Here is a 16,154-nt window from a genome sequence, read left to right on the forward strand (position 1 = left end):
GTCTTCCTCTCCTCCGTCGTCTCTTCTACTACTACCGATATTTGCAGGCGAGGAGAGGAGAGCCGAGGCGAACCGAGGGAGGGAGGAAGGGAGGATTGGGGGAAGCCATGTGCTACGAGGTGAAGTGCGGGACCTGCGGCAAGTCCACGTGGGCCGGCTGCGGCCGCCACGTGGCGTCGGTGCACCGCCAGATCCCCGACGGCCAGCACTGCGCCTGCCGCGCCTGGCCGGGCGTCGGCGACAAGCCCGCCGCCGCCGGAGAGGCCTCGTCCAGCACCTGCGCCATCCTGTGACCCCTCCCTTCGCCGCCACCGAATAAAATGAAACATCGGCGGATTAACCTGTTGTGATCTGTGCTTGTATAATCTCTCGGGTTGGAATGGAATTGATCGAAGATTTTTTGTTCGTTTTGATCATTCGTGACTGATTGATTATACACCTACATGTGACCTGTGATGTGAAAAGCTCTCGTCCTTAATTGCGTTTTGTCAATGGAAACATAACGATGCTTCCCGTACGGAGAAAGACATATTGAAAGCATTCACGCTCGTCCTTTTAGTAGGAGTAAAACGTATACACCGGAACTAAAGTTTGAATTTTAGGAGTTTGTCTTAGAATTCTTTTAAAAGGTTTTTTTCATCATAGTTTAGTTTATTTTTACTATTTTCTTTTGACCAACCAGTGAGGCCGTTCATGTATCTGAAACCAGCTGCGGAAAGGGTCCGAAACAACGCGCCCAGCAACAAAAGCACAATAGCTGATTTGAATGTTAGACGAAAACTAGCGAACGGCATCACCCAGATTATGCAAGGCAGTATTTGACCAAATCACCAATCAATAACCAATTATTCAGGTTGAAATCAAAACTTTGGTATGGCCAAAAGAATCTGTCAAGTTGCTCAGGCGGTAGTTACACAAACAAAATTTTACCCTTGCAACTAAAATGGCTCTCTCGTCCATTTCTATGCTTCCTTTTTTTTCATATAATGCTTCTATGCTTCTTTTACTCAATGTATGTATGTATGTCCTATCAGCAAAACTTATGCGGTTTGCGGATTTACATCGGAGGATGGTCCAGCAGGCTTTGATGATGAAAGGCCTCTCTTCTGTAACCTGACAATGAAACCGAGTGACCTCACTGCGTGCCGCAGCCGGCTTACAGGGAGTCCTTCCAGTGTAGGGTGAGAAATGTCAGTTGCTGTGGTGGGCTGGGTGGAGTCATCTTTGCAGCTAGATTCACCAGAACTGCCGCTCCCGTCTTCATCTCTGTCAACGTGGATTCCTTTCAACGGTATGTCGTCAGTGTCAGCAAACTGGCAGTAAGCAGAATGAAGACAGTGGTGAATGTCTTCCATTCTCCCCGATTGCTCGTCTTCCCTGTCCATGTCAATTAAATCCTGTGTAATAGAAAGAGAGGGCCTATGTTAAGAGGTTTCATTTGAAGTAGCAACGGATGAGTCTTTGAAGTTGAAGGGGACTTTTGTCATTCGAAAACAGAGTGCAAGCTATGCATTATCAGCAGAAAACATAAAAATGTTAACTGGCAAGAAGTTAAGCGACAAATCCCTCTTTAAGAATATATCAAGGTGAATTTATACTAACCTGTGCGGGGAGCGTCTTGAACAATGGGAGAAGACGATTGCTGCAATACTGGTTGAATAAAAGAGTAAGGATGATGAGAGGTACGGTGAAGCCTGCAGCTACTGGTGATTTTTTAAGCCCAAAGACACCAAGGCAGATGATCTGGGTGAGCACAATAGAGAATATTGTTGTATTGTGTGCAATCGGCCAATACAGACCACCTGTGTCGTATTTTGTGCAATAAACATTGAGGAACTGCAAAATGAAAAAATTGTTCTGCTCGTTAGAATGTAGGAACGGAAGACCGGAAGATAAATATTTCCTGAAACTTTGCATTCTGAAGTTTTGAATTTACAAGCTATGAAACAACAATTTGCATAAAATAAAAAGCATGTCGATACCAAAAGCATCAGCTGCATTTTCACCTAATCAATGACATGAATGCATAAGCAATCACACCAACTTTCCATAATTAGACAGCATGATTACCTTACAACAACTAAGTTTCAACAGTATCCATAATTATAGATGATTTATATATTTGGAATCAAAACTTAATTTCTGATTTCTCACCTGGTTGCGGTAAACAACATAACCAAGGAAAAAATACACCAGTAAAAAGGGCAAGATGAGAGGTGCTAATACAGAGCATGTGAAGCCCAGCAGTCCAAACAACAATACTTTTGGTACTTCAGTGTGATAAGGGAACGACGGAACAAAGTAGCTATCCTCTTTCATTCTCAAAACATATTTCATTATAAAGTTCCATATGAGACCAAAGAGTTGCATAACTTCTGATGATAGACTAGCCCAACCTGAAGTCAGTACATACGTAGTAAAAAATGTAGCCTGAGAGAGAGATAAAAACAGTATTAATAAAATTATAGAAAAATTGAACGAAACCACTAATAAAAAATCAACACATTGTCAATACATAATACAAATACTTGATAAATGATTATGCCATTCACCTGTACAGGTACTGCTCTAGCAAGCTGCATAGGAATGTCCTTTGGGCTTGATAATGCATTCACTTGGCTAATTGCAGATCCTGAAAGGACATTTACGAAGAATACATTCCAAATAGTGAAGAATAATACTTTGATGCAGGCACTCCTCTTCCTTTCACTGTGGGACACAGGTCCTTCTAATGTAGAAAAATGCATCATGGTTGGGGGAACAGTATATAAAAATATTTGCAAGATGACACTGGGAAGATATCCAGTCACTAGCTGGGTTATGTACGTCCTGCAAGAGAAACAAACATTTTTATGTTCCTCGAGAGATGAATAAAGGACTAAATAGCATGCCAGAAGACAATACTATTCTTGAAATTATTACACCTCAAGTTTAAATCCTAACAAAGAGAAAAATAATTTTCAATATGGTGCCAACGCTAATTAAGAAAAATATATGGAAGTGCCAAGTGCCAACTAGCACCCTGGGAGCTAGTAGCACCCAACCCATCACAGAACCCCAAACCTATGAATGTAAACACATCCCCCAAAGTAGTATATTCCGTGGCTGTAAATACATCCCCAAAGTAATAAATGTGTCCCTTGCTACTGTAAGCGGGCAGATGAGCTGATAGCACCCTGGACACCAAATAGTAAGTTGGTAGTGACTATTACTCTACCAGACTACCACCCAAAGGTCCACAATAACTGAATTATCAGTTATCACAGTTATATATGAAGTGTGATTTCCCCATTACTTAGCCATATCTTTCCAATCAAACAAGCTAAACAGTTAGGATGCATAAACACAATCAAGTACTCCTGACAATCTCAATGCAGAAATCACTCTCTTCTTTAGGACAACTAGCAATGCACGAGCATTTATATATAGTAGGAGGTGAGTGTTTAAATTACTTACTTCTTTAATAAGCCTTTCAGGAAAGGGAGCCTTTGCTGCAGCTGCTCCAACTGAGTTAGACCTTGTATAAATGTCACGGGTATGAGAAATAAGAACATAAAAACAATAGAACACAAAAGTGTAGCTATGCGGCGTAACCAAAGCTGTCTGTAGGGTAACCAAAGATTTGACCAATAAACATCATCTCGCTCTGGAGCCAGACTAGTGACCCATTTCATAGGGTTGGATGTCTGAAGAATTTTTGATACGATCAGGGCTGCATACCGAGTTTTGAAAAATACAAATGCGGCACCACAATCCTGCATTCATCTCCCAAAAATAAAATTACTGATTTAGACTAATTTAGTGAGAACAGTAAAATAATTAAATATGTTTTCTTGTTTAACCTCATCAGGTAAGTTCAAGTCTGAATCATTCGCATCAGGTTTTTCCCCCTCTTGCTCAGGTTCAACGGGCAGCAGCTGGAATGAATTTGATGATGCTCCACAAAGACCACATCGATATGTAACTGGCCTGGAGCGCTGACCAACTGTGGTGCCCTTGAAATGTTTAAACTTCCTATAAGCCTTCTTTGCACCACTCTGCGAGAAAACAAAATTACCACTACAAACAGCAACAGGAAAAATATATGAAGATGCAAAAAAGGTAATTATACTACATTAAAAGAAGCACGTGGTGGAGGTGAGTGGTAGATCTGCTACCACCTTCCTACATTTTTCTATACTACTAAAGCAAGAAATGGTGCAGGTGAGTGGTAAATCTGCCACCACCACACCACTAATTCCTGACATTTTTATGAAGAAACAAAAGGAGAATGTGAGGGCAAAGGGGGGCGCATGTCAGTTGAAACATATATGGAAGTTAAGATATGAGTTATGTATAAAGTGATAGCAAAAATGGATTGATGTCAATATTCTTTTTTAAAATTTCGTTGCAACGCATGGGCAATATGCTAGTTCATCAAAAGATATGGAGAAAAAATATCTTTCCAGATATGGGATAAATAATAAAGTCATAACTACAAACAGGGAAAACATATATACATCAAATCTGTTCATTCAAATATCTATGATTGACCGATAATTCTGTTTTCAAATATGGGACAAAGTATAACGGAGGGTCAGAGTTACATCATTAATTTGGTAGTTATACATTTTAGTTATGCTACAGCACCTGCTGTTTGCATTATAAATCTGAGGTCATCCATTCAAACTACTCGTTCAAAAGGATTACTGGTTACATCTGCACAGGGCACAGTGAGAAATAGCACCACAGAGATAATGTATAAGAACTTAGCAGGATCATTGAGAATGTTCTAGCATGCCGAGTCAGGATAGACGCTGATAACAAAGTATATAAATGTTCCAGACAGGCCATTAGCAATATGCATGACCTAGGTCAAACAGCACACAGAACTTCTGAGCGTCTGTCCTAAGTGCTTATTGTTTTCCTAATTTATCCCATTAAGATCTTGCACTCTACAAAGCTACAAAGATTCTGCACATTGGAAGTAAAAAAACAATGCGTCTTCCTGACAAGTGCCCCACACTGCACCTGCCAATCTCATACTGGATGTTATTTTCCTTTGTAAAAACCTTTGCAATCCAATTATTACTGAGCTATTTTTCTCAAAACAGAAAAATTGAGAATAACCAGTTAACCATGCATCTACACCATCAAGTGTTTGCAACCATATGCCCAACAACTGAGCTACATACAGTCCTTCAAGAGTACATCAGTGCTAATCCACTGATTTGAAGCAAGCAGATCCATGCATTGTTATGATGCAGTGTGGACATAAATAATCATTAGTCCATATCTGGGACGCCAAATTCCTGTTCATCCCCATGGACAAGGCAGGATTATAGTTCAATTTCCTGATCATCCACTGGGATAGGCAGGATTTGGGGCATCCAAAATGAAGCCATATGAGACTAATAACCAATAGCTGACAATATTCATCACGATTCTCACTGGTAGCGTTATAAATTTCTTTGTTTGGAAAATCACATAATTAATTAGTGGGCATTACTTACCACAATCTTCTGGACTTTACCGACTTTATAAATAATTTGATGAGAAAGGTAGCTAGACGCATGGTACTTGATGAAGAAACTCTCCACAGTGCAACTAAATGATTCTTTAGTTGATTTTGGTATTCCACGAACAAGCACAGTAAAATGGTTAGGATTGGTCACTGCTCGAGAAACATGAAGTAACCTCAGCCTAGCAATATGCTTGTACTCCTAAAGGAACCACATAAAAAATAACATAATTCAGCTGGTAAGGTCTAAAGACAAGGTCATCTAATATTTAATGAGAGATCAAATGATTTGATCTTACAAGGTATAGAAGAAAGCAAGCTACACCAGTTATCGCGTAGAGCACAACACAATGGACCCAGAGCCTGCAGTCATAACCAATTTGTAAAAAGAATCCAAGAGGTATCCATAACATTCTAAAATGTACTCCTACCGTTCCAAAATTTAAACATTTCTGGTACGTAGCCAGACATGCTTATATTTTGTAATAGAAGGAATATGTCTAAACAATTCAACCCCTTATATTTTCGCTTGTGTGTATGCTTATAAGCCAAAAATTGGATTTCAGAACTTAAAATGAAGTTGAATTTGATTTTTTTTATCGTAATTTATTTCCAGTCTTTGCTTTTATATTGCTAAAAACACATACATAAAGCTTTATCCATGAATTATTTTTAATCATTAATAAGCCATTTCGCTTATACTTAATTTCAGCAAAAAGATGAGGCTGTCAGTTACCAGTGCATGCTATAAAGGCTGAATCAGTTACTTTAGATTGCACATAGCACCGGCAGACTATTAAAATCATTTCATCGACTGAAGATAAATAAACATAAGATATTGTATTTAATATTTGAAGTTTTGAACAGTTAAAATTAGACACATAATCATGTATCACGTAAGAGAAGCCCCATTTCTCACCATCTTGATCTCTCTTGCATATTTCCTATTGTAAATGTCTCCAACGATGCTGAAGGAATTCGTACATGGAGCATATCTTGTCCAAAATAATTCAGTGGAAGAACCCCAAGTACACAAAGGCAAGCAGCTAAGGAGAAGATGCGTATGCTATTGATAAGAAAAATACATCAGCATATCTGAATTTGAGTAATATAGAGAGAATGCAGTAGGCAGACAATTTCCATTTATTTCAGTTTTATTGCATACTGTGACGCATATTACTAGAACGATGCTTGAAAAATGTGCTTCTGGACACAGTAACTAAAGAAACGTAAATGATATGATAACATGGTGTTTAACTCTACGGGGAATACCATGTGAGAACACCTATGGTTGCTGGTGTGCACATTATCAGCTTTGCCTTAAGATTTTTTATTACTGCTAACCTTTCTGAAGTTATTTTATTTGCATAATTTAATTTCTGTATTTTTTTTAACTTCTCCTATTTTACAGTGGAAATTCATGTAACTCATCATACTAATCAAAAATGGTTAAAACCACTAGTTTAAATTGTCGCAGTTAGCTTGATTTTCATTTTCAAAGCACCACAGTGAATCTTTTAGGTTAAAGTTAAGATTCATGTGCTCTAAATTGTCAAAACACACACAAAAACAGTGTAAAAAAGATATAAACTTCAAACAATAATCAAACAAGATAAAAAATATTAATATGGAACAGAGAGTAGAGTAATATATACACACCTAAATACAAGAATCCTATTGAAGACAACTGCATCCAACCCAGCAGTAGCTAAGAGTTCATCCTCCGTGCATCGCAGGCTTCTTATGATCCAGCTAGTGGATGGAACAAATCTCTCCAAAATAAAAGCCTCCCTGAGCCTGTTATTCTCCTCAGCAATCCTTCTTCCAAAATAAACCTTAACATTTTGTGGCTGCTTCCTCAGAATGGAATACAGTGACAAAAAAAGTACACAAAGGCCAATGTTGATTCCTGCTGAGGTCAGAAGAGCACCGACTTTCATCTCTTTCTAAAAGTAATATGTGAGAACCAACACTCCTTATGTCATCTAAATGCAACAAACTTCATATCTCCTTTAATTCCTGCAGGCAAAGGTTGAAAGTTCAGATTTCACATACAAATAAGTCATGTAGAAATGACCTTGAATATAATGTGTCATCACATATTTCCCATGTACAACAAAGAAATCATGAGAAGAGCATGCGGACTGAAAAACAGTGTTCCACACCATCCCTTGGATTTCTTCAAGGTTATAAGATGTTTGATGCAGAAGCATTTGAGATATCAGAATATTAGGTTTTTTAAGGAGATAAAACCCTAATATTCTGACAACATATGGAATACGCTTAAGCATTCCACCAAGAGAAAAAGGTTAACAGACCTTGGAACAGGCATCACGCATGGACAGATTTGTACTAGAACAAAAAGTCAGACTAAAATCAGGATACCGTATACCTGTATAGCAACCACACCTAAATGGAGATTGAGTGATTTACAATAGTCTGTTGAAATGAGCCTAAATGTGATGACATTTGAATTCCAGGAGACAGGAGAAAGTGTGCTGCCAAGTAAATTATGTTAGAATGAGACTAGATGTGATGACATTTGAATTACAGTAACTGTCTATTTAATTCCAAGTCGTTATCTGGTTGATTGTTGATAAAATTTTCTATCAATGTAAAGTACGAAGTAGAACTCCTCCAATTTTTCTCTGGCAAATAAACAGTGGCATCAAGGTTCTAAAAGGCAGTAAGTGCTATCTGTACAGTCACCCGCCTTACAACAATTACACAACCCAAAGGACCACATATGTAGCCTAATCAGCAATACTCCTAGTATATGGCCTAATTAGCACTTATCCAGGTTGTGCACCAATTCCTTGTATACTGCCTTTTATGCAGGCTTGTAGACCTTTCTTTAGAAAACCAAATGGACCCACCAAAAAACTGAAATGAGGGCCTGGAAGTAAATTATCTTAAGTAGCTCCTGCAGACTGGTCTTCTATCAGGCTCTATGAATTTTCACAATGAACATAATTGCCTTTTTCTTTTTATCATCTTCTCCTTCCAATATGCCAAATATATTCTGGAACTAACCTCCTCTCCTTTTAAATACTCCATGTAGATACAGAAGAAGCTAGTATTAAGCCATGGAAAGGTGGATTTGTTCTCAGTATATAACCAGAGCATATGTGAGTGGCTAATAAAAGAAAGCGCTCAGATACGAGATGCAAAGAAGGCTGGCTGCAAAAGGCATAAGAAAGTACAAAATGAAATATCTGGCAGATCTCATGGGAGGGATCAAGAATCTAAGGCCTTGTTCAGTTCCCAAATTTTTTTTCCAAAAACATCACATCGAATCTTTGGACACCTAAATAAAGCATTAAACATAGATGAACCAAAAAACTAATTGCACAGTTACGAAAGAAATCTTGAGACGAATCTTTTGAGTCTAATTAGTCCATGATTAGCCATAAGTGCTACAGTAACCAACATGTGCTAATGACGGATTAATTAGACTCAAAAGATTCGTCTCGCGGTTTCTAGGCTAGCTGTGAAATTCGTTTTTTTATTCGTGTCCGAAAACCCCCTTCCGACATCTGGTCAAACATTTGACATGACATTTCTCCTAAAAATTTTCTCAATCTAAACACCACCTAAATGATGGGAGGCATGAAGAATCTTAAAGGGGGAAAAGAAGTGGTCATTGTTGTCCTTTTGTCAGTATGGTACAAAAGGGAATTAATCTGGAGTCAACTGCCACAGGGACGTTTTTACACTTGGAAGGCAGATAGCAGTTTCAGAATCCATATTCATCAATCCTCAGCATAAAAAAGACAGTTTTTGTCGTCCTCTTTTTTAAATAAAGATAAAGAACAAACCATCAACTGTAGTTTAAGACTTGTAGCTCACTCAAATTTAAAAAAGCAAAATCTCCTCAAGCATTTCGTTTGTCCGCTGACTTACATGCTACAATTTGAACGGCCAATCTCCTCAAGCACCGAAGGCAAAATTCTCCCATTAATTAGGAATGGTACCCCAAATGCATCAGAGATTCAAAACTAAAACGCAAAGTCGCAATCGCCGCCGGCCCTCGTGAACCTACTAGACAGTACCACTAGTATATACACTACACCGTCAGATTCAGATTGACGAACACAAAACAAGCATGGCGCCCAAAGCCGTCTCCTCCGCTCAAGCCGCGCCGCGCAGAACTGACGGGAAAAAGGAAAACACACAAGCAGGCTGAGATAGGCGAGAACTTGCCTGCCGCCTCCACCCGCGACGAGCGCCGCAATCCACCAATGCCGCCCCGCCCGCGATCCTCAAAACCCTGCACCATTAAAAAAAAAAGTTCAAACCACACACATATACGCACGGACTACTACGAGAGACTAGAAGAGCATCGGCGAGGGAGCGGGTCGATCGAGAAGCAGACCACCTCGACTCCACCGGGGAGGGGGGGGGGAAGCGATCGACGGCGCCGAGAACGATGGGCTCCCCGATGGGGATGGCGATCGATTGGGTGGGAGGGAGGGCCGGAGAGGGGTTCGGATTTGGTGGGCTGGAAGCTTCGATCACAAGGCAGAGAGAGAAAGAGAGAGGGGGTGAGAGCGACGGAAGAGTAGCCAGGGAGGCGAGTGCGGGAGGAGTCGAGTCGTCAAACATAATTGGAGAGGGTGGGGGAGGGAGTGAGAGGGAGAGAGGAGGAGGCCGGCGGGGGGCGGGGGCCCACCGCCGCGCGGGCGGATGGGTTGTGTTGTGTTGTGGACTTGTGGGGGTGGGGAGGCAACGACTGGTCGGGGTCGGACCGTCCGAGCCGGGACGTTGAGGATCGCGGTTGCCGACGCTGCCCACCGGTTCCATCGGTGGTTAAGACTGGGTTGAATATAAAATAAATTTATTATAAAATAAATTTTAGATTTTGCCTAAAAACCACGAGACGAATTTTTGAGTCTAATTAATTCATCATTTACACATGTTGGTTACTATAGCAATTATGGGTAATCATGTATTAATTAGGCTCAAACGATTCGTCTTACGATTTCCCTCGTAACTGTGTAATTAGTTTTAATATTTATATATGTTTAATGCCTTATTTAGGTGTCTAAAGATTCAATGTGATGTTTTTGGAAAAAGTAATTAGAAGGGCCTAAGAAACTATAGTGGCGGTTATTATCTTGGTAACAGTGTCCCTGTTCGTCAATTTTTGAAAAAAAAAAAGGTGTACGATGGATTAATTAAGTATGAGTTATTTAAACTTAAAATAAATTGATCTGATTTTTATGCAACTCTTATGGAGTATATTTTTTCACAATTAGTAGTTTAATAAACGTGTGTACGGAAAAAGAGAGTAAAATTAACCTCCATAGGTGTTTGCGAACTTGCCTGGTGAGTTTACATAGATCGAGCACTGTTGTATGTGTGCGTATATATAAGGACATCTTTAATACGAACATGAATGGTTTTGCAAGTAAAATAGTGCTAAATTGGTTTTTTTACGAGATGGAGGAGAGAGATTGAAGAGAGAAACTAATTATATATTACCACCTCATCTTTTCGGTTTTACAATGCTTATAAACCAAAATTTAAATTTAAAGTTGATTTATGTTTTTAAATCATAAATTATTTTTCAACATTTGCTTTTACAGAATATTTATATAAAGTTGTATTTATAAATTACTTTTTGTTTACCAATGTGTCGCCAAAAGATGAGCCTTTATTTTGTTATGGACTGCAAGGTGTCTCTTCGATGCTTTGTGTATGCTAATTTTTCCATTGTAGCGAAGATGTCTTCTTATCGTGTATTATCTTCTGATTGTACCACATGTCTCATACAGTCATAAACAGTGGTATCTCAACCTCTGAGAAAACTCTAACAAAATTCTTACCGACAAAAGCTCTCAACAGTTCAATTATAGTTAGTCGTCAATTGTAAAAAGGAATCAAAATCCAATTATATTTTAGTACATAGCGTTTGTAACAATCTATGTTTGTAAGAATTTTTTTTGTGCATGTACCTTTTTCCATAGAGATTTATCGCTTCTTTTGGTCAAGAGAGCTCAAGGTGGAAAGAACTATCTGGCATTTTATTAAGCTGTACATATAGCATGTACAACGAATCAATTATATTTAGTAGGAAAAATGTTATTGCGGAAATTATAAAATGCCATGTAAGTCCTTTAAGTGACTTTATGGAATTGGAAATTAATTAAACAAACACTACTGGAAAAATCATTATCGCAAGCGGCCCAAAAAAGTCTTCGCAGGCGGAGAGGCCGTCCGCCTGTATGCAAACGACTGCGAAGATATCCGATCTTCATAGACAGGGAGGCCGCCCGCCTGCGAAGATACTTTTCGCATGCTGGCATTTAGGGGTCTAGCTCGTTAAGATAGCGAGATGGCTCGGCTCGGCTCGTTATCGTAACGAGCTAAAAACCCAGCTCGGCTCGGCTCGTTAGAAAGCTCGAGTTAGCTCGTTAGGCTCACGAGCCATGCATGAAAAATGAATTTAAACAATTTTTTAATAGATTATATAAGCAAAATTTTTAGTTCAAACATGAAAATCATATAAAATTGTATCTAAATATTAAAGTTTAAACCAACATATCATATGGTGAACCTATGAAGTACTGAATACATGCATTCCGAGCTGGAAACAATGAACGCCGGTGAATCACATGGCTTTGGTCTAGCTCGTTAGGCTCACGAGAGCTCACGAGCTAGCTCGAGCTGGCATGTTATCTCTAACGAGCTAAAATGCTAGCTTGGCTCGTTAGAAAAATGAAACGAGCCGACTCAAGTTTGTCACGAGTCGAGCGAGCTAACGAGCCACGAGCTTTCTGTTCACCCCTGCGGGCATTGGCTAGTCATGTCTGCTTGCGAAAATAGAAAACCACCGCGTCCAAAAAATAGGAAATCCACCTACGAAGATAGGTAGAAATTTTTGAAATATAATAATTTGTCCGTAAATGTAATAATAATTTGCCCGTTAATAGAAATTCTTGCATGTAGATTTTTATGTACATATATTGGAAGATTATCAAGCATTTGTAACGGAGAAATTTACGTATAAGGCATAGCTAAAAAGTGTTATCAAAATATATATATTACAATATTTTTATACATTGTTACTTCAAATATGTCATCTAGTAACATTATGGTATAGCATTGTTCCACTCCCGAAGATTCTTGAATTCGTCACTTGTCGCTAGGGAACCGTCTGGGTCAAATAAATGTCCTTTCACATGACAACACTCACGGTGGATGATGTGGCATAGGTTACGATGGACATTTGTGATGCATGTATCGTCAAAGCTTATTCGATGTTCTAATCTTGGTAACAGCATGCATTGAATATAAACATTATATTAGTACCATAAATATATGAAGATGTCTAGTAGTACGTAGTATGGAGACTTATATCCTCTGTGTTAGTCCTGTACCACCCACCAAACCTAAGAAATTCACATGTATAATACCCGCAAAGGACAGACCCTCTAGGTTGCTTGTGACACTGCAAGACATATCATAGGAAAAATAGTTAAAATTTTCAATTAGTGAAACAATTGAAATATATTAAGTGGGTGGAGTATTACCAGCCAATAGGTATGTACTAGCATCTTCTCCCTTGTTCGGGTTTGTTCTCCACCCTTAAACTTATAGTATTAGTACGCACGGTATGGATTGTCGCACCGTTTCACATTTAGGAGAATATTTATTTATAATACACTCATATAAAAATAGAAGAGTCATAATCACTTACTATTGTAAGATTGTTAGAAATTCTTTGTATCGTTGGTGTTTGTAATCGAGAGGGTTCAAGACTACCATGGTTCTGTCTTTAGGGTGGATGAGTAAACAGATATAATGATCGCTACATATTAACAACAGTATAGTTAGTTAGTACCAGATAAATAAGACAGTGTAGAAGAAAAATATACTGGACTTACTTAAAATTATAAGCGGCCATGATGACTCTCTTATCTTGAAAGTGCAAGAAGGCTTGTCCAATGTACTATGCGACAGTAATCAATTTCTGCTTGTGCAAGCCCTTCTTGTATTCAGCTATCTGTTTTGGAGTCTTGCTCTTCAGCTGGGCTGGTGGAGGTCGGGCAGAGGAGCTAGGGTTGGGAGGGCAGCGGTGCGAGGGCGCCGGTCGACGGGCCGGTGGGCGGCGGCCAATGGAGGCCGGTAAAGGCGGCGGACGACAGGCCAATGGTGGAGGCCGGCGGCTGGGGCTGCGAGGGTGGCGGTGTAGATCGGCGGATGGGGTGACGTTGGAGCTCGTGCCCATGCGTGCGGCCGGCAGAGGTGGCGGTGGAGGCCGGCGGAGCGGTGGATGGGCCGACGGCCGGACGTCGAAGCGCGGTGGCGAAGGTCGGAAGGCGATGGCGTAGGCGGGCGGCGGCGGAGGACAGCGTGCGGCGGCGAAAAAATTTGGCAGCTTCATGGCGCCAAAAATATAGGGTTCGCGCTCGGACTTGAAAATTTTGAGACAGCGGGCGGGCGGGTGCTTATATAGGGAAAATGTTTTCGCAAGCGGACGGTCCGCCTACAAAGTTCATCTTCACAGGCAGACCGCCCGCCTGCAAAAACTATTTTCACGATCTTCGTAGGCGCACGGTCCGCCTGCGAAAATGTAACCCCTACACGCCATAACTATCTTCGCAAATGGCCCGTCCGCCTACGAAAATTGTTACAGATGTGAATGTATTTATTTTAAAAAAATTTAGTTTATTTTGTAATTTGTAAATGTATACAGTAGTTGTAATAAAAATATTAATTTTACGTACAAATATAGAAACCTTAATATTATTACTTTTAATTTTAAAAAATTCCATACAATGGTAGGTTCACATAAAAATTTGCTACTACATTTTGAAAGCTCTTCCTAAAAAACATTTAACATAAAAAAATTATACATCGTACCCTACGAATGGTAATTGCGCATAAAAATAGTAAAAACTAATATGCAAAATGTTGAGTAAAATTTTTTTAGTTTATTTTTGTAATTTGTAAATGTATACAGTAGTTATAATAAAAAATTAATTTTACGTACAAATGTGAAACCTTAACATTATTACTTTTAATTTTTAAAAAAATTTCCATACAATGGTAGGTTCACATAAAAATTTGGTACTAAATTTTGAAACCTCTTTTTAAAAGACCTTTAACATATAAAAAATTGTACATGGCACCCTACAAATAGTAATTGCGCGTAAAAAATAGTAAAAACTAAAATGCGAACTGTTGAGTAAATTTTTTGTTAATTCTCAATATGATAAAAAATAGTAAGACCAACATAAAAAATATTAAGAACAACATAAATAGTAAGTCCATACAAGAGGTGCCTGCGAAAATGGATTTTATCAGGCGCACGACGCCTGCCGCCTGCAAAGATCGTTCTTCACCGGCGACGCCTATATGGCTTGCCTGCAAAGATCCATCTTCTCAGGCGGACCCCCCTCTAGGCCGGGTACAATTTTTACCGACGGTGTTTTAGCTCCAAAGGACATGTCCGTCCGTAAAAATCAAACCTCTTCAACGCCAAAAATGAGTTTTCTAGTAGTGAAACTAACAACTACTGCAATGGCAAATGAAGGGCAAAGAGAAAAGATATATATATATATATATATATATATATATATATATATATATATATATATATATATATATATATATATATATATAGAAATTCTAGCTAGGTAAGTCGTGACTCATGGGCTGCTCCATGAGTACTAGATTTTGCATATAAAATCTCCAAGCAGAAAAATTTTGATACGAAGAAACTATAGTGCTATATAAATCGAAATTTAGAGGTGATTTGATATGTTTTTGACCCCGATTCACGAGGCAGTCTGTGAGTCGCGACTCATTTTAGCATCTATATATATATATAAAAGTCTGTAAAAATAGAAAACATTGATGAATGAATAGTTATAGTTATGGCTAGAAACTCAAAACCTGCTAAAACACAGATATAAATTGGTTCGGTATATGGTTTGTAATAGGCAAATCGAACACCTACAACTGGACTACTGGAGCATAGTATATTATTAGTATAATGTGTCACTATCGATCTGCGACAAATATTGCAAGTACGATCAAAATTTTCTCGCGCTATCATTTTCATGTAGATTTCAAGAGAAAAACACGAGGATAATATACAGTTCGATGTCAAAATCATGGTAGTTTAAGATGATCTGTTTTTATAATGCCTCCGTCGCCTCTTTTCTCGGGATTGCTTTAACCAACCATTGTAAGTAGGGCCTTTGAAAAGGATGAAAGTTGACATATTCCCGTCAATATGTTGCTAAGGGCTCGTTTGGCAGGCCGGGATCCCACTAGGATCTCGGCCCATTCCCGGGAAAACCAGCCCATAGGGAAAAATGCCACGCGGTAACTTATTTTACAGTTTGGAAGCCCATAGGACGAGGAATTCCCGGCCCAATCCACGTGAAACTCCCGTGGAACGATCCTCGACCTCGCGAGGTCGGGATTTTTCTCCTGTCTCGTCATCTCGTCCCTCCCCGCGAGCGAGCGACGCCGCCGGTGCTAGGTCTTCGCCGCCTCCCCGCCGGTGCCGTCCTCGCTCCCGCTGCCTCCCCTCCTCCCAACGAGACGCCGCGGCGGCGGCAGCTGCGCCTCCTCCTTCTCCCGACGAGAGCAGCTCTTGCTCCTTCCCCACTCCTCCTATCTCGCAAGCGCTGTCGAT

General features: G+C 39.6%; 1 protein-coding gene across 3 annotated transcripts; it reads right to left on the reverse strand.

Annotated features, from left to right (window-relative positions):
- Window positions 1-793: 793 nt before the first annotated feature.
- LOC102709544 (CSC1-like protein RXW8) lies at window positions 794-7,517 on the reverse strand. Of its 3 annotated transcripts, XM_006650336.2 has the most exons (10): window positions 7,160-7,517; window positions 6,420-6,566; window positions 5,800-5,863; window positions 5,493-5,702; window positions 3,843-4,037; window positions 3,457-3,755; window positions 2,553-2,829; window positions 2,155-2,430; window positions 1,603-1,836; window positions 794-1,397 (listed from the first exon to the last, which is right to left on the reverse strand). In XM_006650336.2, the coding sequence occupies exons 1-10, from the start codon at window positions 7,438-7,440 to the stop codon at window positions 1,041-1,043; spliced, it is 2,340 nt and encodes a 779-aa protein (XP_006650399.1). In that variant the 5' UTR covers window positions 7,441-7,517; the 3' UTR covers window positions 794-1,040. The 3 variants fall into 3 exon arrangements, with proteins under 3 accessions (XP_006650399.1, XP_006650400.1, XP_006650401.1); XM_006650337.2 differs by lacking the exon at window positions 6,420-6,566; XM_006650338.2 differs by lacking the exon at window positions 5,493-5,702.
- Between the last annotated feature and the right edge of the window lie 8,637 nt (window positions 7,518-16,154).

The sequence above is a fragment of the Oryza brachyantha genome, chromosome 3 (assembly GCF_000231095.2).
Source record: "Oryza brachyantha chromosome 3, ObraRS2, whole genome shotgun sequence".
Taxonomy (NCBI): Eukaryota; Viridiplantae; Streptophyta; class Magnoliopsida; order Poales; family Poaceae; genus Oryza; species Oryza brachyantha.